The sequence below is a fragment of the Phyllostomus discolor genome, chromosome 5 (assembly GCF_004126475.2).
Source record: "Phyllostomus discolor isolate MPI-MPIP mPhyDis1 chromosome 5, mPhyDis1.pri.v3, whole genome shotgun sequence".
Taxonomy (NCBI): Eukaryota; Metazoa; Chordata; class Mammalia; order Chiroptera; family Phyllostomidae; genus Phyllostomus; species Phyllostomus discolor.
The window spans coordinates 91755849-91783465 of record NC_040907.2 but is presented as its reverse complement, the minus strand read 5'-3'; the positions used below and the strand labels follow the sequence as shown (position 1 = coordinate 91783465).

Sequence of the window (27617 nt, the reverse complement as noted above, 5' to 3'; positions counted from 1 at the left end):
TATTTAAGAAAATTAATGGTTCTTAATGATTATCTGGTTGTTTTCCAAGCTATTATTCAAATAATATATTCCTTGTTCTAAAACTTTTTCAGGTAAGTCTCATGATTTTATGATATGAAATCATATTGTTTTCAGCTAATAATTACACAAAATAGAATTATTTTCAATAATTTTAGCTCATGTTTCTTTTTATTTTTGTCCTGATTGCTTTGGCCAAAATCTCTAGGAGAATGTTAAATAATAATTGATCATGGATATCCAAGTCATAGTTTGAGTTTTTATTATTAGATTTTGTTTGTTTGCTTCAGTGTTATTGTTTTGCTTTGCTGTTTAGTACAATGAATCTTTAGTTCAAGATAACTATTCTATTTTAATATGAAGAAGTATTCTTGTGTCTTTAGCTGCCTTTAATTAAAAATATTTGTAAATTAACATTATGAAAATAGTATTTTAATGGATATGTATGATAGAACATACCTGAATTTTAATGTATTCCACTAACCTCTATTCTATTTCAGTCCTTGGATCTGCACATTTATGTGACATACATGTATGTAAGCTGCCTGGCCTTGTGGATATGTCAACCTGCAATTTTTGTATTAGATTTTCAAAGTGGGGAAAATATGAAGTTTTTCTAAATCTATTTATACATTTCATAGGAACCAAATTTTAGTTATCTAGGCTCCATGCCTTTAAAAAGAATAATGTTCAGCAGAATATCCTAGTTTGTAAATTTTTAGTGCATGGCTGTAATCATAGAATATAAATTATGAAATTAGTTAGTTTACATGTAGGTCTTGTGTTTATTTCACTTATAGGATATATTAGAAAACATGATGATTGGTGATAAAAAGCTGAGCTGAAGCACATGGATTCACAGGAAAGGACAAGCAAGGAGCCAAAAAAACCTCCCAAATAACAGATGTACTCAGATTTTCTTCCTCTAGAGCTAATGTGGCTGACTTGAAAGGAAGTGATTGCCTCGTTGAGTCAAGACACTTCTATGATTCACACTAACCTTTCTCTGGTGGGCTATTTCATTCTCACTCTTACAGCCCCCAAGGAACTGCATGGGTGCACACTGGAGGATTTCCTGACCAAAGTTCATGTATGGTGTAATTTAAGTAAAAGCCCTGAATTATGTTCTATGCTGTTCTGAGTTAAATGATAGGAAAACCTGATACATGTGGAAGGGCAGAGACAAGTGCATGTGTTTTCCTCCCCCAATTCAGTAAAAAATAGCACAAGAAATGCATTAACTAGTGTTGATTTTAAACATTAAGCAGCAAGTGCTATGGCATTGGAAGCAAAAATAGAGTATCAACAAGACCAATCTACTGATTTATTTGCTTATGTATCACATCAATTGCTTCAATGCTGAACCATACTTCTACATATATGTGATTATCAGATTATTCATCTGAATATAACAAACAGTAAGACATCAGCTATATTAAAACCTATTGTGTGAATATTACTAAATGCCCTACTTTAAATTTCCCAGTGGATCTGTTAATTTTCCTGTGAGATGATTTTAGACCATATCCAAAAGCATATTCTGAATGATAAAGGCATTTTTAGGAATTCATCCTATTAACAATCTACCTTCTGGTAATATCCACACTATACTAAAATCATCTCATTTTATTAATTCCTGACACTATCCAATAAAACATGAGCAAAGGGACTAGTGCTAAGATGAAGTCCATTGTTCTGAAATTTGTAAGTGGTTCCTTGTGCTTTACCACCTTAAACTCTGCCTACTGTATTTAGGTTTTTGGCTTCTCAGAGCAAGAGACACCAATAGAAATGAGAACCATTTTAATGTTTAATAGTAGGTTCTTATTTGATTCATATGTTATAGCAATCAATTGGCAAAATAGTAATGTTATAGATAATAAATTATAAACAGTAATGTTACAGATAATAAATTATAATTTATAATTTATTTTTTATACTGTATATTTTGTATTTATAATAATCATACATTATTGTTTCACTATCTCAATAGTCTTGAGAGCATAGTGATTTAATCCTGAATGTCTTTCTTATTTTGAAGAAAAGGGGTACACAAGGATGTGCCCTTACCATTCTCTGGGGCACCTAATCACCTTATCTGGCCCCATCTTTCCCCCTGTCACTTATCATCATCTAATAGGTTATAAAATATACATGTGTTCCTTTATATTCTTCCACTCACAGAATGTAAACTCTGTCAGTGAAGAGATTTTTGAATGTTGTGTTTTACTGACATTTTCACATAAAAAGCACTCAGTAAATATTAGTTGAATGAATTAATGGTTATGAAACATCATATAAGCATAAAGTGACATTGTATAGAAACTTAAAAAATAATTTGAGCAAAACATCAGTTAAAATGTGTTCTGGGACTACTGAAGAAATTTGAATTTCAATTCCTACTTGACTATTTTGTAACTTTATGAGGCCAAGAAAAATTGAGGAACATCCGCTAAGGAAACCTCTTCTTCTGTCTTTATGTCTTTGTGTCTTTTCTCATTTGCTTATGCTCCTTCTGTTAAAAATTTTGTTCCCTAGTACTTTTGATTTGGCTAATTCCTAATAACATCTTAAAAGTTCTTTCAGATAGTCATTCTTCCAGGACGTCTTCTTTGAAGTACCCAGTAGACGTTAGATGCTCCTGCTATGTGCTCAAGCAGAATGTTATTCCTTAACACAGCATTAAATTATATCAGACTGTATATATTTAGGCTTCTTGTTCTCTCAGTGAGCTGTGCTGTAAAGGTAGGGGCCATGGTTCTTTGTTTTTAAATCCAGACATGGTGTTTGGTTCCTGAAGGCACTCATTTAAAAAAAGAAAAGGAAAGGGGTGTTCATGGAAAAGAGAGAGGGCAGGAGAAATAGAAAGGGTGATAACTTGTTGCTCATTTAAATCAAGAAAGACCATATGGGCAATGAAAGGGTTTCAGTATTACAATAGGATTTCCACAAATGAATTCAGGTGATACTCTGAGTAAAAGCCTCTGTGTGCCTGGTACAATTCTTTGCACCAAGGGGAGTGTAGTAAACAAAGAGATAATGTTACTGCCCTCATTTTAGTGGGGAAGACAAACAATAAACATGTATAATGTCACATATGTAAAGCAATACATAATGTATGATAAAGTGTAAAATGGATATAAAACATAAAACTATATGAATTATATAAACATATAATACAGAATTTGGGAATGTTTAAAGGAAATCAGTATTGAGAATGTCAAGGATTGCCTCTTTGGTCAAGTTCTCTCATAATTCTTTACTTGTAAAATGCTATTTATGCTATCTCAGAATGGAAAGTACAAAATAAATCACCCCATGAGGGGCATTTATAACTTACATGTGTGTGTCAACCCACACTCAATGTGGAAGGAGCAATTTGCATAGATTTCAAAACATAGACCTTTGAGGGGCCCTTCTCCCACTTGCATGAGGAAGCAAGGAGCCCTGAGGGGAGGCTTAGTGGTCCCCAAGGCTCCCTCAGTGCAGGCCCTCTTCTCGCACAGCTGGGCAAGACCCTAATTTCTCAACTGACAACAGGATGAAATGATTTGACAACCTACAAGCCAAATAAACTTCTCCAGACTTTTGGTTAAAAATAAGTTAACTTTGTATCACTCTCCAAGGTCTTTTTTAAAACTTTTTTTAATTGAATTTATTTGAGTGACATTGGTTAATAAAATTATATGGGCTTCAGGTGTACAATTCTATAATACATCATCTGTATATTGTGTTATGTGTTCACCACCTGAGGTCAAGTCTCCTTCCATCACCATTTATCCTGCCCTGTACCCTCTTCCAACTCTCCCTACCACCTTTTCCCTCTGGTAATCACCATACTGTTATGTGTGTCTATGAGATTTCTTTTGGTATTATTTACTAATAAGTCATCAGTAGACAAAGAATGTGAGTTCTGTATTAGACTGAGGGTGTTTTAGGATATGGGTATCCATAGTTGATTGAAACTGCTATGGATATAATAAGGAATACACTAACATTTTTGTTTTGATAGGGGTGAATTATTTTTTCCAACATATGGACAACTGTACTTGGAGTGTCACAGTACTTTGTGGTAAAGGGGAAAAACAAAACAATTACAGTGAGTGCGGTAGAATTGCTGTGCTATTGCAGTACATAAGACTTTGATTACATACTGCCGAGATTCATACCAACCTAGTAGTTGTTGACAGATAAAGTAACAAAAATGAAACTCATTTATTTTTCTTTATTGAGACCTCAAGGAAAAGCAGATTTTCAGCTCTTGTACTCGCTACATTGATAGAACAGAGACTGACAGCAAAATGTGCCAGTCCAGAAATATAAATTAAACCTAGGCTCATACCAAAATTCCAGTTAGTCTTGCAGAAGGAGCTGCTATTTGGATTATTTTTGATCCTAAAACAAATATACTATGGAGTATCACAGTATACCTGGTATACATTAACCCTGTCCTGTGAGCAGTATTTCAGAACTATTTTCAGTCTACATTGCTTATTACTTTCACAGCATCTAAGGCTACTTGAATTGTTACCAGAGGAGGTTACATTTTACTGAATGCAAATTATTAGCAACAGACATATATATTTCAGTCTACAGGAAGTATAAAAGTAGATTGGAGAATTGAGAACAGGCCTTTTTATCTATTACAAAGTCATATTTGATGCTACAGTTTGGTTATTGAGATAAGAGCAAAAGTAAGTAGGAAATGTAAAGTGAGAATTTTTGGTTTGTGTTTTTGAGATTGTTGGTGTGTATTAAGTACAATTGAGACTAAATTATTTGTACCTTTCCTTCATGTTACTTAAATTGATATAAAAGAAACATGTAATCAGGCCTCTTTGACTTCCCTCCCTTCCCATATTCCTTCCTTCAATCCTCCCTATCTCTCTTTTAGTCTCTTTCTCCCTCCATTTTCTCTCTCTTTCTTTTTATTTAACTATCAACATGGAAATTTTGCTACAGTTTCTCGTAATTGAGTCACTACTAAGTTGACTGCAATATTCTGGACACTAAAGCATGATACACTTAGTGAATGATATACAAGTCAATATATAGAGTTCAGTGTACTTGAAACATAATTATAATCCAACAATCTATTCCTTGAGTATATCCTAAAAATAATTTTGCTTGGAACTTTTATTATTTTAAAGTTTATGTTTGATAATTTTCTTATGAAATTTTTAGCAGCAGAAAGATAGCATGAACTTGTTTCATGACCTTTTGCAAGATGATAATTATAAAAATGGGAAGCTTGGAAGTCTTGTAGAAAAATTAAGCTTATAAAGTAGCTAAAATGGCCCTTCTGTGCTGGTGTCGATTTCAAAATTAACATTTTGGTTCATGTGCTTCTAATAATCACTGACCCTTACTTCATGTACTTTCCACAGGAAATGAATACAGGAGAAATTACTTTGACCCACTGATGGATGAGGAAATAAACCCAAGGCAGTGTAGGATGGAGGTCAGCAGAGAGGGTGAGCTAGAATTAAGTATGTAATTTTTGTGTCAGAATATTCTTTTCCATTCATGAAAATGAGGTGACAAAGATCACACATGCAGTTCCATTTAGATTTTGCAGCTTACAATTTAAATGGTAAGTTTTAGTCACTAACAACATGATGGACAGCAAAGGTAATTTTTGATCAAGGACAGAAAGCTGGTCAGATAGAAGAAGCAGGAATTTGCTTTCATTTGAGGATGAGGTAAGCAGTTTGCTGTCTTTATAAGGCCCATGTTATGTATATGAAGAGCATCATCGTTCTATAAATGCCATTTCTGTTCTTTGAGTTTAAAATGGACACTCCTCAGTAAAATTCATCCGGGACATGAGCTTTCCGTACATGTTGACTATTGAATTTCTTTCATGGAAGGCATGGAATCACCACCCAAGTTTTGAACCACACAGGTACAGTGACATAAAGATTCCCTCTTCTATACTCTTGAGTCTAGCTGTGGTTGTAAAATAACAATTCAACATCACTCCTTATATTAACACCACTATGCATATTTGATAGTTTACCAAATACTCTAGGATTTAAAAAGGTTACTGATGAGATAGTGGTAGTGACAATGTTATTTAGAGTCATTTGCAATCCAGAAGATCGCATTCCACTGTTAAGCGCCAGTCACTGAATTTGCACTTCTTAATAAAAACTGGGGTAACTCTTCACAAACAAAGGGCTCAAGTACAATACAAAGATTATTTTAAAAGTCAGTTTTCAATAAACTAAACCTATGTTTAAATGATACAGTATCCACAAATATCACCCAAAGACATATATGTGCAAGGTAAGGCGAAGACTTACTATCAGGAACAGGTTTCACTAGTAGCTCAAAATCAGGGTGAACTGGAAAATAGAAAATCTCAACTTTTTATTTGCCCACAACACACTTTAGAAATGACAGATAATCTCAATGAATTCTGGAGAGAAGTATCAATTGAATTATTAGTTGAAGTCTGTTTCAATTTCTTGGTGATCAAAACATACAGTTACATGAGGCAGAATTTTTATAATGTAAGGACTAAAGTTGACTCAAGTCAAAGAATAGTTTAACTATAAACAGGAAGTTTCATAAAACAAAATATTGTTGGTCATTCTTCCAGCAGTTATTGCCCAGCTCCTGTGGTTAAGCTGGGGCCTCATATTTTAGAGCAGACAGCTCTCTTTACATTAGCCCACAATCTCGTTTTAAGTCTCCATTCAGTGATGTGCTCTTGTTCTTTTTGCTGGGTACTCAAGCCTGTGCAGTTACCCTATTTAAGGGACTAGGCAGTGCTAATTAGCACAAAGTGTCCATCCACATCTTCTTCAATGCACGGTTGAAGACCATGCAGAGAAAAGACAGCAGTGCTGTTGGGATGGGCCCCAAGGAGGCCAGTTGGAGCAAAGATGCAGAGCCCAGTGCTCTGTGGGGCAGGCTTTGGGGGCACCCCAAAAGTCTGCTTGCCCCATCTATCTTCACTTTGGTTTACCTTTGTTCTTACTTTTATCTGTTTGTAGTTTATTTACTTGCTTCCAAAATAGTTTGACATAGCTTATCAGAGAAATATAAATGCATATGATTAAACAAAAGTTCAAATAAAGATGAAGGGGATTTGAGAGCACAAACAAAAAGAAGTAAATGTACAAGAAACAGGGGACAACAGTATTACTGTAATTAAGCACTCACACTTACTTTGAGATTCCTGGTAGTCAAGGTGTAAACAAAAGTAACATCAGTTAGATAACTTTCAATGTTTAATGGACTTTATGGCTTTTTCAGTGTTTATCACCTACCACCAGTTTTTTTACACTACATCCTGGAGGATAATATTACATCAATTTTTATACAGTAGAAATTATAAAAAGAATGGACAATTCCTTTATTATTGGCTCCTGGTAAATACCTTTTACTTAATATGGAATATGTATCTGAGTGCTGGTATGTAGTAGATGCACATCATTTCAGTATTTTATAATTTTATATATATGATTCTAAATTACTGTTAGCTTATGGATTAGTCAGTGTTTCTCCAAGGAAAGAGAACCAATAGGATCTCTCTCTTTCTCTCTCTGCATATTACATAATACATGTATAATGTGTGCATATGTGTATACAGAAAGAGAGAGGGAAATAGATTTATTGTAAGAAACTGACTCATGATTGTGGAGACTGTCAAGTCTTTCTCTGCAGTAGGCTGGCAGGCTGGCAAGTTGGGTAAGAGTTGATATAAAATTCCGGTAAGCATTGATAAAATTCAGGCCATCTTGAGACTCAATTCAGCAGGGCAGCAGACTGGAAATAGAGGCATAATTTATGTGTTGCAGTGTTGAGAAGAATCACTTCTTTGACAATGCTCAGTCTTTCCTCTTAAGTCTTTAACTGATTGGATGAGGCCTACCCACATGATGGAGAGTAGCCTCCTTTACTCAATGTCTAAGGGTTTAAATGTTAATCACATCTAAAGCTCACCTTCACAGAAATATCTGGATTGATGTTTGACCGAACAACTGGGCAGCCTATCCAAATAAATACATAAGATTAATCATAGCATGTTGCATTACATAACTAATTAATTCACCTTATAGGGTGGTGAGGGCCTGTTAATTTGATGTACTAAATGTGTTCTCCCTGATCACGAATCTTAACTCTGTTGCTCTTTGTCTTATCATCCTGTGTTTTATTTTGGCATGCATCTTAGCTATTAGTTACACATTTATTGCTTAACTTATTTCTTTATTAGCTTTCTTTTCCACTAGACCTTAAATGTCTTTAGAATTTGGCATAAGTACTTTGCTCATATATGATGCTTAATATTTATTTGTTGACATGAAAATCACAAGATATATGAAATCTCTTTTCCTGTTGCCTCTCAGCATTTTTGTTGCCCCTGCCCAATCCCAGGTGAACATCAGCTCCTACTTGGAGTTAATGATCTGCTTTCGTCCACACCTTCTGCTCACCTTTAATCTGTTCTCTATGCAGAATCTTGCTACTCCCTTATTAAAGCCTTCTCATTGCTGCCCACAGCTTTCAGCGTGAAGACCAATATACTCTCAGGTTCTCTTTGTGTGCTCAGGGCACTCTGGCCACACTGGGCATTTTTTGTTCCTCATGTGTATGGAGCTGCTTCTGGACACTGAACTCTCCCACAAGTGCTAGGACAGCCTCCTTTCTCTCCTCCTGTGACCAATGCCCTCTCTGCTTGAAGTCTGGCTTAAATGAAAATTGTCAACTCTCTTGACTAGCTTAGGAGCTGTTTCCCTGTATATTTACTTTAACAGAGTCATCGAAATGGTCAGCAAACTATTTATTAGTGTGATTGTGAAATGTGTTTCTCCCTTTTAGACCATCTCCTGAACACACAGAAGGTGAGAGTTGTTTTTGTTCACTGATGAATCCTTATACTTAGCATAGCATGTTCTATGTTGGCATAGAACAAGGTCAACCTGAGAAGTATTGTTGAATTAATGTATAAATTAGTAAATGAGTTTAAAGTGCTAAGCATAGTATCTAATGCATGGCAAGCCTTCTATAAACATTAGTTATTATTATTTACTGAGTGTTCAAGGAGTGTGTTCAAGGACATAGTAACTCTGAATAACTGACACAAAACCCCTCCAACTTGCCATTATTAGTCTCATTTTAAAGATGAAGAAACAAGCTTAGAAAGACTTAGTATTTCTCCTGAGATCACAGAGACCTTGCAAGCATGGAGTGGAATTCAGACTCTGTCTTTGGTATTATCTGTTCTCTTCTAAGCAGTTGTGTTTGTCCTATTGGCTTTTTGTACTCTTCCCTTTGAGGAAACTCCTGAAGGGGAAAGAAAGCAGGTTAATTAAAATTGTTGAAATTGAGTTTGAAGGGGACCTTTTGTTACCTTCAGCTTCTGTGCTGTGTAAGCTGTTTGACCATCCAGAGTCTTAAAAGAGCATCACTGAGGTGGACTGCTCACCAGATATGCATAGCTAAGGAATCAAAACCTCTATAGCAATTGTTGGTTAGGTCTCTCTAGTTCAGATTCCTCTCATACACCCAAAAAGCTGACTGTAACTCATTATTTCATTATGAAAGCAAAGATACTAGTTCAGGATGACAGAACCCAAACTATTGAAGAATTATGCATTTCATACAATTACCAAATAGTTAACAACAAACAAATGGGTTGGCTAACTTTTGGCGAGTGCTTACCCCATGCCAGGCATGAAGTGATACTTACATATGTTATGTTATATTATATATGTTATAATAACATACATATATGTTATTTTGATACCCCCCCCCCCCCGACCTTCCTGTTTTGGGGCAAGAGGATTAAAGCTCAGGGGCTCTAAAAAAACTGCTCCAAGATTACAATGCTAAAAAGTGGAGGATCTGGGGTTTCAGTGCAGGTTTTGCTGATACCAAACCTGTGTCATGCTGCCTCTCTTCTGAAGATGGTGTCTGTACAGTAGCCCTATCCACTCTTCTGTTTGTTTTGACATTTCAAATGTATGGTCATTTATTCTGGTCTCTGACCACCATTGATACATCAGGACTATCAAGTCCTTATACTGGGGTTTTTATTACATCTGCAAGGAAATTTCCATCTATGTGTCTGCTATTGCTTGATGTTAACTTCCAAATAAGATTCTTTTATGACTTCCAGCCAAGATGGAGGCATAGGTAGACACACTGTGCCTTCTCGCACAACCAAGATAGGGACAACGACAATTTAGAAACAGAGTAACAGCCAGAACTGACAGAAAATTGAACTGTATGTCGGACAACCAAGAAGTTAAAATAGACCCATTCATCCAGACCAGTAGGAGCGGTGGAATCAGGCATCTGGGTGCAGGTTGTGGCTCAGAGAGCAGAGAGCCTTGGGACTGGGCATGTAAGGCATCCAGGGCATACAAGACTGCAGTGGTCAGACCCTGAGCACCCTAGCGGCAACTGGCAGACCCAGCAAGGCGGCCATTGTGAAGCAAGGAACTGTGTGCAACCCAGGATCACAGTGCTGGGAAATAGAGCCTCAGGACACTGATTGAAAACACCTGTGGGGATTGAGGTGCAGGGAGAGATGCTCAGCCTCACAGAAGTCCTTGGAGTCTCACAAGGTGCACAAGCCCACCCACACGGGAATTGGCACTGGGGGGGTGGGGTCAAGTTTGCTCGGGGGAAGTGGCTGAAGAGACTGAGGTCCCACAGAGAGCAGAGCAAGCCATTGTTCCCTTTTGGACCCCCCCCCCCCCACACACACACACATACAACATCACAACCCAGTGACTGGGGTGCCCTGCCCTGGTGAACACCTAAGGCTCCCCCGCTCATACATAACAGGCACAACCAGACCAAAGGGGGAAGGGGGAATGGCTTAAACAGAATTGAAAGCCCCACAATGGGTACTTTTAAGTGACCAAGAGATAGCCAACCTATCAGATGCACAGTTCAAAGCACTGGTGATCAGGATGCTCACAGAATTGGTTGATTTTGGTCACAAATTAGATGAACAAATGCGGGCTACGATAAGAGAAATGAAGGAAAATGCACAGAGAAACAATAGTGATGGGAAGGAAACTGGGAATCAAAACAATAGATTGAATCAGAAGGAAGAAAGAAACAACCAAACAGAAAAGAATGGAGAAATAAGAGTTCAAAAAAAATGAGGAGAAGCTTAGGAGCCTCCAGGACATCTTTAAACATTCCAACATCTGAATTATAGGGGTACTAGAAGGAGAACAGGCAGAGCAACAAGTGGAAAAGTTATTTGAACAAATAATAAAGGAGAACTTCCCCATTCTGGCAAAGGAAATAGACTTCCAAAAAGTTCAGGAAGCTCAGAGAGTCCCAAAGAAGTTGGACCCAGAAAGGAACACACACCAAGGCACATCATAATTACATTAGCCAAGGTAAAAATGAAGGAGAGAATCCTAGAAGCAGCAAGAGATAAGGAGATAGTAGCCTACAAAGGAGTTCTCATCAGACTGTCAGCTGATTTCTCAAAAGAGACCTTGCAGGCAAGAAGGGGCTAGAAAGAAGTATTCCAAGTTATGAGAGACAAGGACCTACATCCAAGATTGCTCTATCTAGTAAAGCTTTCATTTAGAATGGAAGGACAGACAAAGTGCTTCCCAGATAAGGTCAAGTTAAAGGAGTTCATCATCACTAAAACCTTATTTTATGAAATGTTAAAGGGACTTATCTAAGAAAAAGAAGATAAAAAAAACATGTACAGTAAAATGACAGCAAACTCACAATTATTAACAACCACACCTAAAACAAAAACAAAAACAAACTAAGCAAACAACTAAAACAGGAACAGAACCACAGAAATGCAGATTACATGGAGGGTTAACAGGGGAATGGGAGGAGGAGAGAGGGGGGAAAGGTATGGAGAATAAGTAGCATAGATGGTAGGTAGAAAATAGACAGGGGGAGGGCAAGAATAGTATGGGAAATGTAGAAGCTAAAGAACTTATGACACATGGACATGAACTAAAGGGGGGGAATGTGGGTGGGAGAGGGTGTGCAGGGTGGAGGGGGGTGAAGGGGGGTAATGGGACAACTCTAATAGCATAATCAATAAAATATATTTTAAAAAGATTCTTTTATGAGCCATATGTCAGCTTCCTAAGTTTTGTAGCTATTCCCACTAAGAGTTGTAAAGATCCAGGCAACACTGAAATAAAAGTTCATGCTTCCCCAATGCAGAGTCTGTAAATTGTCCCTCAGGAATGGCCTCTCTTCCTTCCTTGTCTCCAAATGTTGATGTGGTAGGAGGTCTTTGTGATTCTTCACAGGAAAAAAAATTCATAGGTCAAATGACACTTGAAAAAGTCACCTGCAGGATTCACTGGTCAGACGCTACTAACTTCAAAGACCTTTTTATGTTATATACTTTCAAACATTCCAGTTGGCTCCATTAACCTAGGCTTTTTTATTTAGTCACTTCAAGTCCACGACTACAAGCTATATTGGATTTTTCCAACACTAATGTTCAAAGATCTCAGAAAGAGGGGCCTATAACTTTTAGGAGCTTTTAACTTGGGCAGTCAAGATCCCAGAAGGCTCTTCAAGAATAATTGCTGGGGGATTTTCAGATGTGAGTTGCTGACTTAACTATCATCTTCAGAGTTGGTGCACCAATGGAGTGTAAAGTGATAAGTAATAGGCATATATGGGCAATATTAAAACTACCACAATAAAAGTGCAACCTCAGTTCAGTTAGTTCATTTGCCTCCTATGGGAAAGGGAACATGTTTGGTATATGTATGTGAGTTCTAACTCTAAGACTGGGGGGTCATCCAACTTGCCATCATTTATGTTTGGTTCTAGTGACAGGAGATCTACCTAGATGATCCTTTAGACCCTTTTCCAGAACCGTGTTTTTATGATTATGTTATTACTTTTTTTGTAATGATATAAACTGTTGCTTCAAAATCACAAAAGAACTAAGTAGCCCTTGCATTTTCTACTATATTGCAATAGCATATGTAAAAGAATCTGAGATCACCTAAGGCCAGTGTTTCTTATACATGTAGCAAAAATATGATGTATAGAGAGTAGCTAATAAAAAACACTCATTAATTTTGATGAAATGCTTATATACTCTGTTGTATGATTTGACAAATCATAATGGCTTGTTCTGAAATGATTCTTGTGTATTAGATGACATAATCATTGAATATGAGATGCTTTTGATTGGAGACATATCCTATTATAAATACTCTGCAATAAACACTTTAAAAATCATTGTTCAAATTATCATTGGTTTACAAAAATTGTTTTTTCCAGAGAAAGATAGCATATTGAATAGAATTTTTATCTGTGACCTATAATATGCTTATGTAGCCATGGTGATTAATAATTTGTGATTTTATTTGCATGTCTATAAATTAACAGATGAGAAAGTTATCATAAATATGTTCTTTCAGCACCCCTACAAGCTGATAATAGAAGTCTCTACAATGATCAATTAATGAGGTTGTTTGATAAGAATGGATGCCAAGGAGCCCAAGGTAAGAGACCAGTTATTTTCAATCTTTTATATTAACACTGCTTACAAATGCTTTCAAATGGCTTTTGCAAATGCTAATCTGTCTTTTCCTAAATGCAACCATTTATTGATGACCAATGTGTGTTTTAGATGGTTGCAAATATTACATATGGTCTAATTTCCTATAATTGTGTAGAGTTTAAAACTCTAAACAGCATTTAACAGACTTACTACTGCAGGATCCTACAGTGGTATGGCATATTTTGGCATATTTGGATTAAGTAACATGAGGCTACATACCATTCTTTCATAAAGAGTTTATCTTAACTTTTAATGCTTAAACTTCTTTGGCATTTCCATCAAAGGAACATATAATAATATCTGATATAATGGAATAGTTATGGGGAACGAATTATTAGTTATTTATTATACAAGCAGATATGATAATCACATATAAATAATAATGAGGATGATTGATAATGATGATGAAAATATTCATACTAGCTAAACATTTACTGAATGCTTACTAGGTGCCTGGCACTGTCCTAAACACTGTCCTAAATAATGTAAATATTAACTTACTTAATCTTTCTAGCAATCCTAAAGTTTAGGTTCCATTTTTTACCCACATTTACAGAATAGCATCCCCTAAAAATTTTATTCCTGCCTTTCTCATGAACATCCCTTTACTTTTTTTGTTATCAATTTTTTGTAGCCAACATTTTATTTCTTTTTGTCTTTATAAACCATGCAAACTCATTTTTCAAGCCAGCTTGATCTCTTATTTTGAGGGATACTAATTCAAATAATAAATTAGTCAGGATTCTTCAGAGAAGCAGAATTCAATAGAATCAACAGAAAGAGAGAGTGATTTATTTTAAGAAATTGGCTCATGTGTTTGTGGAGGCTCACAAGTCTGAGGTGCTTAAGGATGACTGACAGGCTATGGATTTGGGTAAAAAGGGGATATGAAATTCAGGCAGGAGTTGAAATTGCACTCTTGAATCTGAATTCTGCAGAAGAGCAGGATAGAAACTCGGGTAGGAGTTAATGTTACATTTTTGAGTCCAGAATTCACAAGGTGGGTCAGCAGGTAGATAACTCAGGCCAGGTTTCCTGTGTTACAGTCTTGAGACTAAATGCCTTCTTTTTCTCAAAACCCCAGTCTTTACTCATAAGGTTTTTAAATGATTGGATGAGGCCCACACACATATGTTATGAAGAGTAATCTGCTTTACTCAAACCTATGATTGAAGCGTTAACCACATTTAAAAATTAGCTTCATGGCAACATCTTGATTGTTGTTCAAACAAATAACTGGGCATCATAGCCTAGCCAAGCTGATATGTAAAATTTTATATCACAAATGGTTATGATTAAAATCCGTTAGGCCTCTATATATGTTTAGCTTAATTTCTGAGTCAGCAAATATACATTTAATTCCTTTTTGTGCGTGTGCTAGACATTGAGTAATGCACTTTTATACCTGTGGTGTCCCTTCCACTTTGACAACTCTCTGCTGCTTGGATCCCTTGAAACCAATAACTGCACATTTATAGACAGCACCTAATGGGTCTTCTAAAATCATATACAGGTTTACAAAAATCTTATTGAACTTAAAGAATAGTCAAGCACTTCACCGGCTATTTTGTACATGAGAATATAACTGAGACCTAGAAAGTTTAGAGGCTTATGCAAGGTAATGCAACATCCCAGGGAACAAAGAAGGCAGGCCAGCAGTCCTCTAGATACCACAGCCTGTGCTTTTTCCAGGACCCACCCCCTTTCCCTCCTGCAAAGGAAGCTCTCTTCTATTGGCTTAGAGTGTGTAGGTTCTTGTTAAAATTCTAACATTGGAGGCATGGAAAATTCCACATTTTACCTTCCAGTATTTTTTTAGAAACTGGAAGAGAGAGGATTATTTTATATTTACAGCATGCATCTAGCTAGATGAATAGTTACATTTTGTAGATGATACTATTTTCAGGTGATAGAGAGAGAAGTAAAGTACACATATCATTTATATAAATGCTGGCATTTCTATGCAAATAAACAAGGCAGTCCAAATAAAGTACCTTCTGTGTGTGGAGAGATCAGGAACTGTTCTCAGGCATTCTGACTTTGAAAATGAACCCAAGAGCTCTGGCTTCTCCTAAACCTATTCACCTCCCAAGCTGGTTTTACCAAAACAGCAAGTGGTGAGATTCTGAAATAAACAACATGTAATATTTGGAAAAGCATGGTCTCTGCATTCAGGATATACTTGATACGTGGGAAAAAGTCTCTAGAGTGCACAGTGGTACTTGGCTCACTTTGTGATCATGACAGGATGAACAAAGGTTTTGGCATTGTGGTTGTTTTAATCTTAAAGCTTGTTCTGGGCTTTATTGATTTCCCAGCACATTAAACAGAAAATAATTTGTCCAATTGTAGGTAATGAAAAGGCAAACTTCATACTATGTAACAAAAGAAGTGCTAAGATTATTGTGTGCTTAGCCAATGTTAATGTGACATTGTGGAATGTCAGGTGGAATGTCAAGTAAGTGGAATGCCATGTGATCTCCTTGGGCTAACTAGGTGAGAGCACGGAGAAGGAGTCTTCGAGTTCGGAAGAGCTGATGCATTTAAGTAAGAATCTTGAGCTCCACAAAGATGGCAGTGAAGCCACCTCTGCTTGCAATGAGGAATTTAAAAGATATGCCCAGAAAGACATAATTTGGCTTGGAAGTTCTTCATTAAAACAGGTCAGCATTAAAATATATGTATCAAGAAATGTAAGATAATGTTTTTTAAAATAGCAACTTGAAATATCAGTCCTACATATTGTTTACAGAATTCATGACTTCCCTGAGTCTTTGCTCTCATTTTCCATATCCATTTTACTGTGTAGAACTTACATTATGTGTCAATATCAACCCTAGCTTTGAACAAGTTAGGGTCAGTTCATCCAGTTTTATTTTGTGTCTGTACTGACTTCTAGCAAATTATGAAGACATTTTAATGGAACCTGTAACCAACACACTCTACCTGGATAACACTGAGAAACCACTGGGACCTGTTTGCATAAGCACTATAGTAAGAGATGAACGATCTAGTATTTGTGAAATCACAATGTAAAGAACCGAACTTAAGCATTTTAATTATTGTGACTTGTGCCAAAAAAGAGAATCTTTAGCCCATGGAATGTGTGGGATTCAGAGACACCTTTTCTCTTTTTCATCAGTCATTTCTATGTATGTGTAATGTAGAAAATGTGCTGAGATGCATCAGAGAGAGAAAAAGTGTTCTTCTGTATAGTCTTCTTATCTACCTCAAATAAAAATACAAGAATCACCAGTGTCAAGTAGAATCTCATTGTAGTTTTAATTTGCATCTCTCTGATAGCTAGCGATACTGAGCATCTTTCATGTGTCTCTGGACCCTCTGTTGTCCTCCTTGGAAAAGTGTCTGTTAAATCCTTTCCCATTTTTTAATTGGGTTACTTGTCTTCTTACAGTGGAGTTGTGTGGGTTCTTTATATATTTCAGAGGGTAAACCCTTGTTTGTGGTATCATTGGCAAATATGTTTTCCCATATGGTTGATTCACTTTTTATTTTAATACTGTTTTCTTTAGCCTTACAGAAGCTTTTTATTTTTATGAGATCTCACTTCTTTATTTTTTCCTTTATGCCCCTTGCTTTAGGGTACATATCAGTGAAAATGTTGCTGTGTGAAATATCTGAGATTTTCTTGCCAATGTTCTTCTCTAGGATGTTAATGGTGTCACAACTTATATTTAAATTTTTATCCACCTTGAATTTATTTTGTGTATGGTGTAAGTTGGCACTTGAGCTTCATTTTTTTGCACGTAGCTGTCCAGCTCTCCCAACACCATTTGTTGAAGAGGCTATTTTTACTCCATTTTATGCTGCTGCCCCCTTTGTCAAGAATTGACTGTAGAGACTTGGGTTTATTTCTGGGCTCTCTGTTCTATTCCATTGGTCTATCTTTCTGTTTTTATGCCAGTACCAGGCTGCTTTGATTACAGTGGCCTTGTACTACAGTTTGGTTTCAGGTATTATGATCCCTCCTACTTTTCTCTTCTTTCTCAAAATTGCTGCAGTGATTAGGGGTTGTTTATGGTTCCATATAAATTTCTGAAGTGTTTGTTCTATATCTGTGAAATATACTATTGGTACTTTAATAGGTATTGCATTGAATCTGTAAATTACTTTGGGTACTATGGACATTTTGATAATGTCAATTCTTCCAATCCATGAACATGTGTATGTTCATTTGTTTTTGTCTTCCTTGATTTCTTTCTTCAGTGTTCTGTAGTTTCTGCATATAGGTCTTTTACCTCCTTGGTTAGGTTTATTCCTAGGTATTTATTTTTCTTGTTGCTATATCAAATGGGATTTTTTTTCCTGATATTTCATTGTTGGTATACAAAATGCCTTTGATTTCTGGATATTGACTTTGTATTCTGTTGTTTGCCAAATTCATTTATTAGGTAGAGTAGTTTTTTTTGCAGAGTCTATAGGATATTCTATGTGCACTATCATGTCATCTGCAAACAATGACAGTTTTGTTTCCTCCTTTCCAATTTGGATGCCTTTTATTTCCTTTTCTTATCTGATTGCTGTGGCTAAAACTTACAATACTATGTTGAATAGAAGTGGTGAAAGTAGACAGCCTTGTCTTGTTCATGATCTTAGTGGGAAAGATTTTAGTTTTTGCCCATTGAGTATGATATTGGCTGTAGGTCTCTCATATATGGCCTTTATTATGTTGAGGATTGGTCTTTCTATTCCACTTTGCTGAGTGTTGTTATCATAAATGGGTGCTGTATCTTATCAAATGCTTTTTCTGCAGCTATTGATATGATCATGTGATTTTGTCTTTGCTTTTGTTTATGTGATGTATTACGTTTATTGATTTGTGAATATTGTACCATCCTTGCATCCCTGGGATCAGTCCAACTTGGTCATGGTGTATGATCTTTTTAATGTATTCTGGGTGTGGTTTGCCAATGTTATTGAGGATTTTAGCATCTATGTTCATCAGCGATATTGGCCTGAAGTTTTCTTTTTTTGCTGTGTTTTTATATGGTTTTGGAATTAGGATATGGTTTATGTTGTCTTCATAAAAAGAATTTGGGAGTCTTCCATCATTTTGGATTTTTTGGAATAGTCTGTGAAGGATATGGGTTAGCTCTTCCTGAAATGCTTTGTAGAATTCTCCTGTGAAATTATCCAGTCCAGGCTTTTGTATGTTGGGCGTTTTTTTGATTACTGCTTCAATTTCATCTGCTGTTATTGGTCTGTTCAGGCTTTTTTGCTGTTTCTTCATTGAGTTTGGAAGATTGTATTTTTCTAGAAATTTGTCCATTTCACCTAGGTTTTCAAAATTTCTTGGCATATAGTTCTTTGTAGTAATTTCTTACAATCCTTTGTATTTCTGTGGTATCAGTTGTAATCTCTCCTCTTTCATTCCTATTGTGTTATTTGGGTCCTCTCTCTTTTTTTCTTGATGAACCTGATGAAAGGCCTATCAGTTTTGTTTCTTTTCAAAGAACAGCTCCTGGATTCATAGATTCTTAAAATTGGGCTTTTAGTCTCTATGTCACTAATTCTACTCCGATCTTGGTTATTTCCTTCCTTCTGCTTGCTCTGGGCTGTCTTCATTGTTCCTCGAGTACTTGTAGGTGCTGAGTTATGTGGTTTGTTTGAAATGTTTCTATCTTTTTCACGTAGTCCTGTATCACTATGAACTTTCCTGTTAGGACTACCTTCACTGTGTCCCATAAGTTTTGAGTTATAGTGAGTTCATTTTCACTTGTTTCCAGAAACTTTTTGATTTCTTCCCTAATCTCATTCTTGACCCATTCATTGTTTAATAGCATGCTATTCAATCTCCATGATTTTGAGTGTTTTGGTTTCTTTTTCTTGGGGTTGTTTATAGGTTTAGTCCCTTGTGTTGGAGAAAATGCTTGATATGATTTCAATTTTCTTGAATGTGTAAGGCTTGTTTTGTGTCCTATTATGTGGTCTATCTTTGAAAATGTTCCTTGTCCATTTGAAAAGAATGTGTATTTAGCTTCTTTGAGATGAAAGGCTCTCCATATATATCAGTTAAGGACATTTCATCTAGGGCATTGTTCAATGCCACGATATCTTTGTTGATATTTTGTTTGGAAGATCTGTCCATTTTTGACAGTGGGATGTTAAAATCCCCTATGATAATTGTGTTGCTGTCAATATCTTTCTTAAAGTCCTCTAAGATTTTCTTTATGTATTTGGGTGCTCCTATGTTGGGTACTATATATTTGCAATATTTATGTCTTCTTGGTGGATTCTTCCCTAAGAATACTTAATACTTCATAAGTATTATGAAGTGACCTTCTGGGTCTCTCTTTATAGCCCTTTTTTGAAGTCTATTTTGTCTGGTATGAGTATTGCTACCCTTGCTTTTTATACCTGTCCATTTGCTTGGAAATTTTGTTTCTAGTCCTTCACTTTCCATCTGTGTATGTCTTTTGTCCTGAGATGGGTCTCTTGTAGACAGCATATGTGTGGGTCATGCTTTCTTATCTATTCAGCTATTCTATGTCTTTTGGTTGGATCATCTAATCCATTTACATTTAAGATTACTATTGATAGGTACTTATTCATTGCCATTTTTTCATACCTGTGTTCTTCTTTCTCTCTCTCTTTTCCTTAAAGCAGTCCCTTAAGCATCTTTTGCAGAGCTGGTTTGGTGGAGGTGTATTCTTAGATTTCTTTTGTCTGGGAAGCTCCTTATTTGTCCTTCTATCTTTATTGAGAACATTGCTGGGTAAAGTAGTCTTGGTTGCAGGCCTCTGGTTCAAATTACTTAGAATATTTCTTGCTATTCCCTTCTGGCTTGGAGCTTTTCCACTGGGAAGTCAGCTGCTAACCTTATCAGGGCTCCCTTGTATGTGCCTTCCTGTTTCTCCCTTGCTGCCTTTAAGATTCTCTCTTTGTCTTGCAATTTTTCCATTTTAATTATGGTGTGTCTTGAAGTGGGCCTCTTTGGGTTTCTCTTGACTGGGACTTTCTGTGTTTCCTGGATTTGTGTGACTTTTTCTCTCATCAAATTAGGGAAGTTTTTTTATCAGTACTTTTTCAAACAGGTTTTCTATCCCTTGCTCTTCTCCTCCTCCTTCTGGTATCCCTATTATATGGATATTATTACATTTCATGTTGTCCTGCATTTCTCTTAATCCCTCTTCATTCCTTCTGAGCCTCTTTGCTTTTCTTGCTCTTTCTGGGTGTTTTTTTCTACTTTGTCCTGCAGCTCACTGATCTGATCCTCTGATTTATTGAGCTTGCTTTTGGTTTCTTTTACTGTTTTCTTCTGTTCAGTTCAAAATTGTATTCTTTATTTTCTCTTGGCCCTTGTTAATAGTTCTGTTTCTTTTTCATGTTGATATAATTTGCAGTGAGTTCATTATAGTTTCCCTGTAGTTTTTGGTAATTATCAGTGAGCTCATTGAGCTTCCTGATAACCATTGCTTTGAACTCAGTATATGATTAATTGAGTTGTCTCTCTTTCATTTAGCATTCATTTGAGGCTTCTTCCTCCCCTTTTATTCAGGGATTGTTTCTTTGTCTTCCCATTGTTTGTGAGACTCTTCTTGTTAGCCTCTGCTTCTTAAATTGATCTGTCCTGACTCCCTGGGTTTCTGGTGTAAACTTCTGTGGAAGAATACTTGTGAGATTCAGTGATGCAATCTCCTTAATATCCTGAGCTTGTTGGTCTTGGGCTGTCATTTATGTTGGTTCTCTGTATGTCTTTGGGTTTTGATTGCTGTTGGGTCTTTCTTTGGTGGGTCCTTCCCTCTAGCTGGTTAACTGAGGATCACTCCATTCACCACGTGTTGTATTCTGTTGTGTGGGTGTGGATAGGTTGTGTTGACGCTGATTCTTCTGTGTGTACAAGGTTTTGAGGCTTCTCTCTCACTCTTGTTCAGTTGTTTGCTGTGGGTAATTTCTCCACCTTTTATTTGTATTTCCACATTGGTCCTGGATTGAGTTTAGTTTGGCTTCCACTCCCTCCTTCACACCTTCTCTGTTGTTATCTTTTGGTGGGTTTCCTCTTCCAGCAGGTGTACTGGTGTTCACTGCTCCTACCTTGCAAGTTCTCTGGAGTAGCAAAGTGAAATTTGTCTCACTGTCTCTATTGCTGGGATGACCCCGGTTTGGGTCTATCTCTGGTCTTTTCTCTGCTCCAGGTATTATTGTGTTACCTGTGGGAAAAGAAGGATGGTGGGGGGAAGAGAAAGAAGGAAGGGAGAAGGAATAAAAAAGGAAAAGAAGAAAGGAAGGAAGAAGGAGAAATGAGAAAAAAAGAGAGAAAGATCAGTTCAGTTCCTCAGTGCCCTTCTGTGTGCATCCTAGGCCTTTAGTCCACCAGTTGTGCTGTCCTTGAGGTATACCAGTCAGGGGCAACTCACATGCCCCTTTCTTGCTCTTTATTGTCATAGGTGCTAGGGACTCTCAGTGCCCCTTCAGGGTAGTTCAGCCCCCTACTTAGTCAAGTCTTTCGTGGGACTGCAGCTTCCCTCTGCAGAGCTTTTCTGCCTTCCTCCTAGAGAGCCAGTTGGCCCTCCAGGGCTCTGGGCACAGGGGCCAGGTGAAAGACACTTTGTCTCTGGTGCCTTGGAGTGAGCACAAACAGGCAGCTGTAGACCTCAGACTCTGTGCACACCATCCCTGGTGCTTCTGGAATGGGCACTGGCAGGCCACCACCAGGCTGTGGATTGTGTACACTCTGACCCCAGGACTGTGGGGGTAGGGACACAGGAGGTGGGTGGCTGCTGTGGGAGAATTCCCCAAACAGCTGTGGAATGCCTCATTTTTCTCTTTCTCTTTTTGAAAAATTTCTCCTATTCAAGCTTCCTGGTGCAAACAAGCACCAGGTCTCTCACACAGCCCAGCCTGGCTTTCTCCCAAGAATCTTGCAGCAGACCCAGTGGGTGCCAGGCCTAGGGCTGCAGCCACCCTGGTCCCCATGCTGGTTCCAGGGACCTTATTGTCCTTAAGCACTCTCCTTACCATCTGATTTTTCAATGTCCTGTATAATTTTTGGTCTCCAATCTTCATATATTCTGGAATACCATTGACTGTTTGCTCTGTTCCTCAGAAGATTGGCTAGGTGTTTTACCCATGCACAGGGGGAAGTGGACTCTGCTTCCACTTACCTCGTGGCCATCTTCTCTCAAGTAAATAATCTTAATTCACAAGTATGGGCTTTCATAATAGGCACCTTGATGGCTTTGTAGTGGTTGAACTATGTTTATTGAAAGGATATATTCAAGTCCTTAACATTGGCGCCAGTAACTGTGACTTAATTGGAAATAGGGCCTTTGCAAATATAGTTCAGCTAAGGATCTTCAAGTGAAATCATTCTGAATATAAGGAGGACCTAAATCCAATCACTAGTGTTCTTATAAGAGAATGGAGAGAGATTTAAAACACAAACACATAGTGGGGAAAGCTATAAGAAGACAGGCACAAAGATTGGAGTGATACCTCTACAAGCAAAGGGTTGCCAAGAATTGCCACAGGAACCAGAAGCTAGGAGAGAGGTAGAAGAGGTTCTCTCCTAGAGCTTCATGAGGAAAACAACCCTTACCAAACCTCTAGCCTTCAGAACTATGAGACAATAAATTTGTTGTTTTAAACAACCAAGTTTGTGAGAATTTGTTACTGCAGCAGTAGGCAACTGATACAGCTTCAAAGGTAGTGGATACTCTAAGTGAGGTTATATATCTTCCTCACTGTTTTAACATGGCTTGCATCTTTATCAAGACAAGGCTCTCAAAAGATAGTGAGGTAAGTAAGAAAGGATGAATGTTTCTGCTTTTTAACGGTTATTTTCAGATGTATTCTATACATTAACAGTTTAACATTTCCATTTAGGGTACCATGTGGTGCCATTGTAGGGATCTCAATTTAGCCCAAGCTTTCAAGAATGGGTACACAGATTTTTTAAACATATGCAGCTGGTATTTTTAATATAGTCATTCTTTGAAAGGTAAACTGAGGAGCAGAATGCTCACCTCTGTGTGGTGGTGAGACTAATACACAAAAGGCCAGCCCAGTGACTAGGAACCCAATAAGAGTAGAACTCAAGGTGACATTTTTACAATGTGTCAGTATCAGCAAAAATAAAAACATTCATGAGAATTTGTGTTTCAAAAATGTGACCATTATTCCCTTCTAACAATAAAATTCATGGTCCTTTCTATTTCCTGTCCTAATCTATATCTTAAATTATGTGAAGTGTGATCAAAACTGACTGAATAGATAACAACATGAGAACCTATGTCCTGATGGAAGAACATGTGGACAGATTGGTATGAAGAAGGGGGCTGAGCTTTGGAGTCAAAACTCTGTTCAAGCTCTGACTGTGGCACTTATAAAGTGTGGGGTCATAGGCAAGTCACTTGATTTCTCTGATCTCGTTTTCCTCTTTGTAAATCAAGAGTGTGAAATCGACTTCAGTGCATTGTTAAGAGGATGAGGGAAGCCATCCATAACAATGCACATCATGTTCTTACCTTCACTGTTTCAGGAGGTTCCCTGAACTCCCAAGGCAGAATCCTATGCAGGAAAAGGCTTCAGATTTGTTCTTAGAGCTCATAACTTTCATCCTTTGTTTTGATATTTATGTGAATTTGAACCTCTGTGCAAAATAAGGCTAAGTGATTTGAAGCTCTTATGGTTGTGATAAGGATTAATGAGAAATGTACAAGTGCCTGATAGTTCATCTTTTCCTTTTCTTATGACTCATTTTATATGTTTGTTGAGACTGTTACCTATTATTATTTTTACTGCTATTAGAATATTGCTATCATAATTATTAAAGTCAAGGTATTTAAATGGAGATTGTGGGGGATCCCAGCTGGGATTATACTTAGGTGAGTGTTTTCTCTTACACTAGTTATCTATAACAGTGAATTCATATGGGGACAGGAGTGATTGCCTCTTGTTCCAACATTAGAGGGCCTTGTGGTGGTGGTGGATGTGGGGTGACAAAGGAACCTAGATTACAAAAAGAGATTAAAAGAAGCCTTACTAAGAAGTTGCCATGGGGAATGAGCTAGGAATCGTCTAGTAGAGATTACTATGTGGAAACTCACCAGACCTGCCAATCCTGACAGCTGATGTGCATCTTGAACTTAAAAAAAAATAATATAATAAACAAAAAAAACCCCTCATGTGCATAGAGAAAAAACTCTTTTAGTAAGCTTTGTGACACTTTGCAGCCCCAAGAACACCTATGGTGGGATCCTTTTAGTTCTTTCTAGACAGAATAGAACAGAGAGATTAAAGTTTGCCTTCTCATTTTGCAAAAGCATTCTTGTGTGTGTGTATGGCTTTTTGTGTGTGTGTGTGGGGGGGGCATTGTTTCAGAGCCCAGCAGGACCAGTGCCACTTATTTCCCATAGACCTGATGTGAAGCTAATGACAAAATCACTTACAGGGTCCACCTTTAGTTAGAAGGGGGTAATAAGGGTGTTAGCAGTGACACACTCACACCTGAAACAATAGGGAGCATCAGTCTGAGTGAGTCACCCTAGGTAAGCTCACCTAGGTGAGTTTAGGTAAGTCACCCATGAAGGACTTCTGGAAGTACTTAGAAGATAACTTTGTACTTGGCTGAGGTTTCATAACAAAGGTATGAAGAAGTCCAAGAAATCCAGTCATTAATATGACCACTTATTAGTCCATGTGAATTAGTCCACATGGGATAGGTGGGTTCAATTACCATTTCAGAAGGATGTACAGCTGGTGTTTCCATTCTAAGGTCATTGCAGCAGGAGGGCAGCTCAGGATGTGAGGAGATTATGAGGAACAAAGAACCATGGTAGATTTCAGGGACATACACTCTTAGGGTCAACTGAAAGGATCAGTCATATTTCATGGACACACAAATGGTGAAAAATTATTTTTATTATTATCATAGGGTAATTTAATTGTATAGGTATATAAAGCTACTTTATAAATATTTGTGCTGACTTTTTATATCTAATTGGCATTGGAAAGCTTGTTATAAATATTATAAAATAAGTTAGGTCTCAGAATTTTCCAGTAAGGAATAAAATTAATCAATTAAGTGCATATTTTTAAACAAATTTAATTACTGAGAAAATCCAGAGAAATAATATGTTTTGCAAGTAAGTACTGAATGAGAAACATAATAATTTCATTTTACTTTTTAGCTACCAAGAGGAAGTATTTTCCCAGACATTTCATAATATTTACTGTATTCAGTGAGGTACCTGTTCTAATCAGTCACAGCTAACTAGGTCTTCTTCTGAATTTTAATTATAAACAATCTGTACATTTAGTGTATTTGATTAGGGATTTATGCTTTAAGAAGGGTTTTTTTTTACTGATTCATGTGTAATATACTATAATAGCTCAAAAATATTTTAAGTTTTAGTCTTAATTAAAAAAAATGAAATACAGCATTCAGGATAATGGTGGAATACATATGTTAGCCTGAACTAAACCACTTACAGGGAAACATTCTGAAAAGCTTACCAGTGCCCTGGCAGCCATCAAACCCAGCATTATACCTGATTCATGAGAGAGAATGTAAAATTCATAATAAAATCTCTATAAATAAAAGATTGATTTCATGAGATACTTCAACAGATTAACCAGTACAATTTCTGTAAGCCCAAAACGTACATTCTCTGTAGTTAGCGAGAAAACTTTCTAGAGAGATAATGGGTTTTTAAAATCACTTGAGACATTTACATGAGTTAAGCTTCTGTTTTTTTTTTTTTTTATTTAACCAATATAGGAGCACATCTATCACTCCTTAAACAATACATTAAATATAAATATAAAAGATATAATGATAAAACTACTATGAGAAAGAGAGCAGGGCACAACACAATTTCATGGTGAAAAAAAAAGCCACTGTGATTTTCTCTATGTTAATTCAAGGGAGACAATAATGGCATTGTCATGGCTTATAGTTCATTATGTGTCAGTCACATCCAGTGCCTTTTTTGAGGCAGGCAGGAAGAATTCCACATTATAAATGTGAAAGATGGCTCTACAGAGTAGAAATATAATTTTACAACATAAAAGTCTTATGTAATTCTTTTCAGTTTCAATACTTGGTTAAGTCTATATAAAGAAAATTTACTCTCTAATTTATGGCACTTGTTTTTCATTTAACCTCCATTTCATTTACTTATTTTTAAATTCTTTATTAATTACTTGGCATACCTTTTGAACATCCCAGAATGTTCAAGGAACAAAAGGATTCAGATGGAGGCATTCTTGCCCAAGGTGACTGTCACTCAAGGTAAAGCAGGCCTACTATCTAGAATAGAAACATATTTTAGTGATGTATCTTTGCTCTGAGAATCTTTAATGTGCTCATAATTAATTGCTTATTTACTTACTGTTAGTTCACACTTTATAAACACTTCTAAGTGAGAGGCTTTTTTTTACTTACAAAACAAAAATGATGTTATTGCTACTTTTTCTTTAATTTTTTTCCTAATCCTCACCTGAGGATATGCTTATTGATTAGAGAGGGGAAGGGAAGGAGAGAGAGAGGGAGAGAAACATCAATGTGAGGGAGAAATATTGATTAGTTGCTTCTTATATCCACCTTGACCAGTGATGTAAACTACAACCCAGGCATCTGCCCTGACCTGAAATTTAATCCACAAGTTTTAGTTTATGGAGTGATGCTCCAACCAAGTGAGCCACATCAGCCAAGGTAATTGTTACTTTCTTTTTTTTTTTAGTTATTTTATACTATCTTTTTCCTTGAAGTAGTTGATAATTTTTTAGTTAATATTAATATTTCCTTGAAGTAGTTGATAATTTTTAGTAGTTGATAATAACAAAATAGTCTCTCTCTTTTCTTTCCTCCTTTCCCATAGTAGGAGCTATTCAATCTAATAATTAAACTACTGAGTTGACTGAAAAAAAATTATGTCATTAAAACATGTGTGGGCCTACAGCATAACAGCGACCATGAATGAGTAAAACAATTAATTCTACTATTGGACAAAATAGGATGGTCCTAGTAGATATCTTCAGTGGTTAGGCATGGTCCAAGGATAACATTTTATGTATCTTGACATTGAATGGGCTG

At 36.7% G+C, this 27617-nt stretch overlaps 1 protein-coding gene across 1 annotated transcript in view; it reads left to right on the top strand.

Moving 5' to 3' along the window:
- OFCC1 (orofacial cleft 1 candidate 1) overlaps nucleotides 1-24000 on the top strand; it is a 65547-nt gene extending 41547 nt beyond the window's left edge. Inside the window, 4 exon segments of the mRNA XM_028512650.1 lie at nucleotides 5406-5492; nucleotides 13428-13499; nucleotides 16055-16221; nucleotides 23971-24000. Coding sequence (XP_028368451.1) covers nucleotides 5406-5492; nucleotides 13428-13499; nucleotides 16055-16221; nucleotides 23971-24000 — 356 coding nt within the window.
- Nucleotides 24001-27617: the final 3617 nt, after the last annotated feature.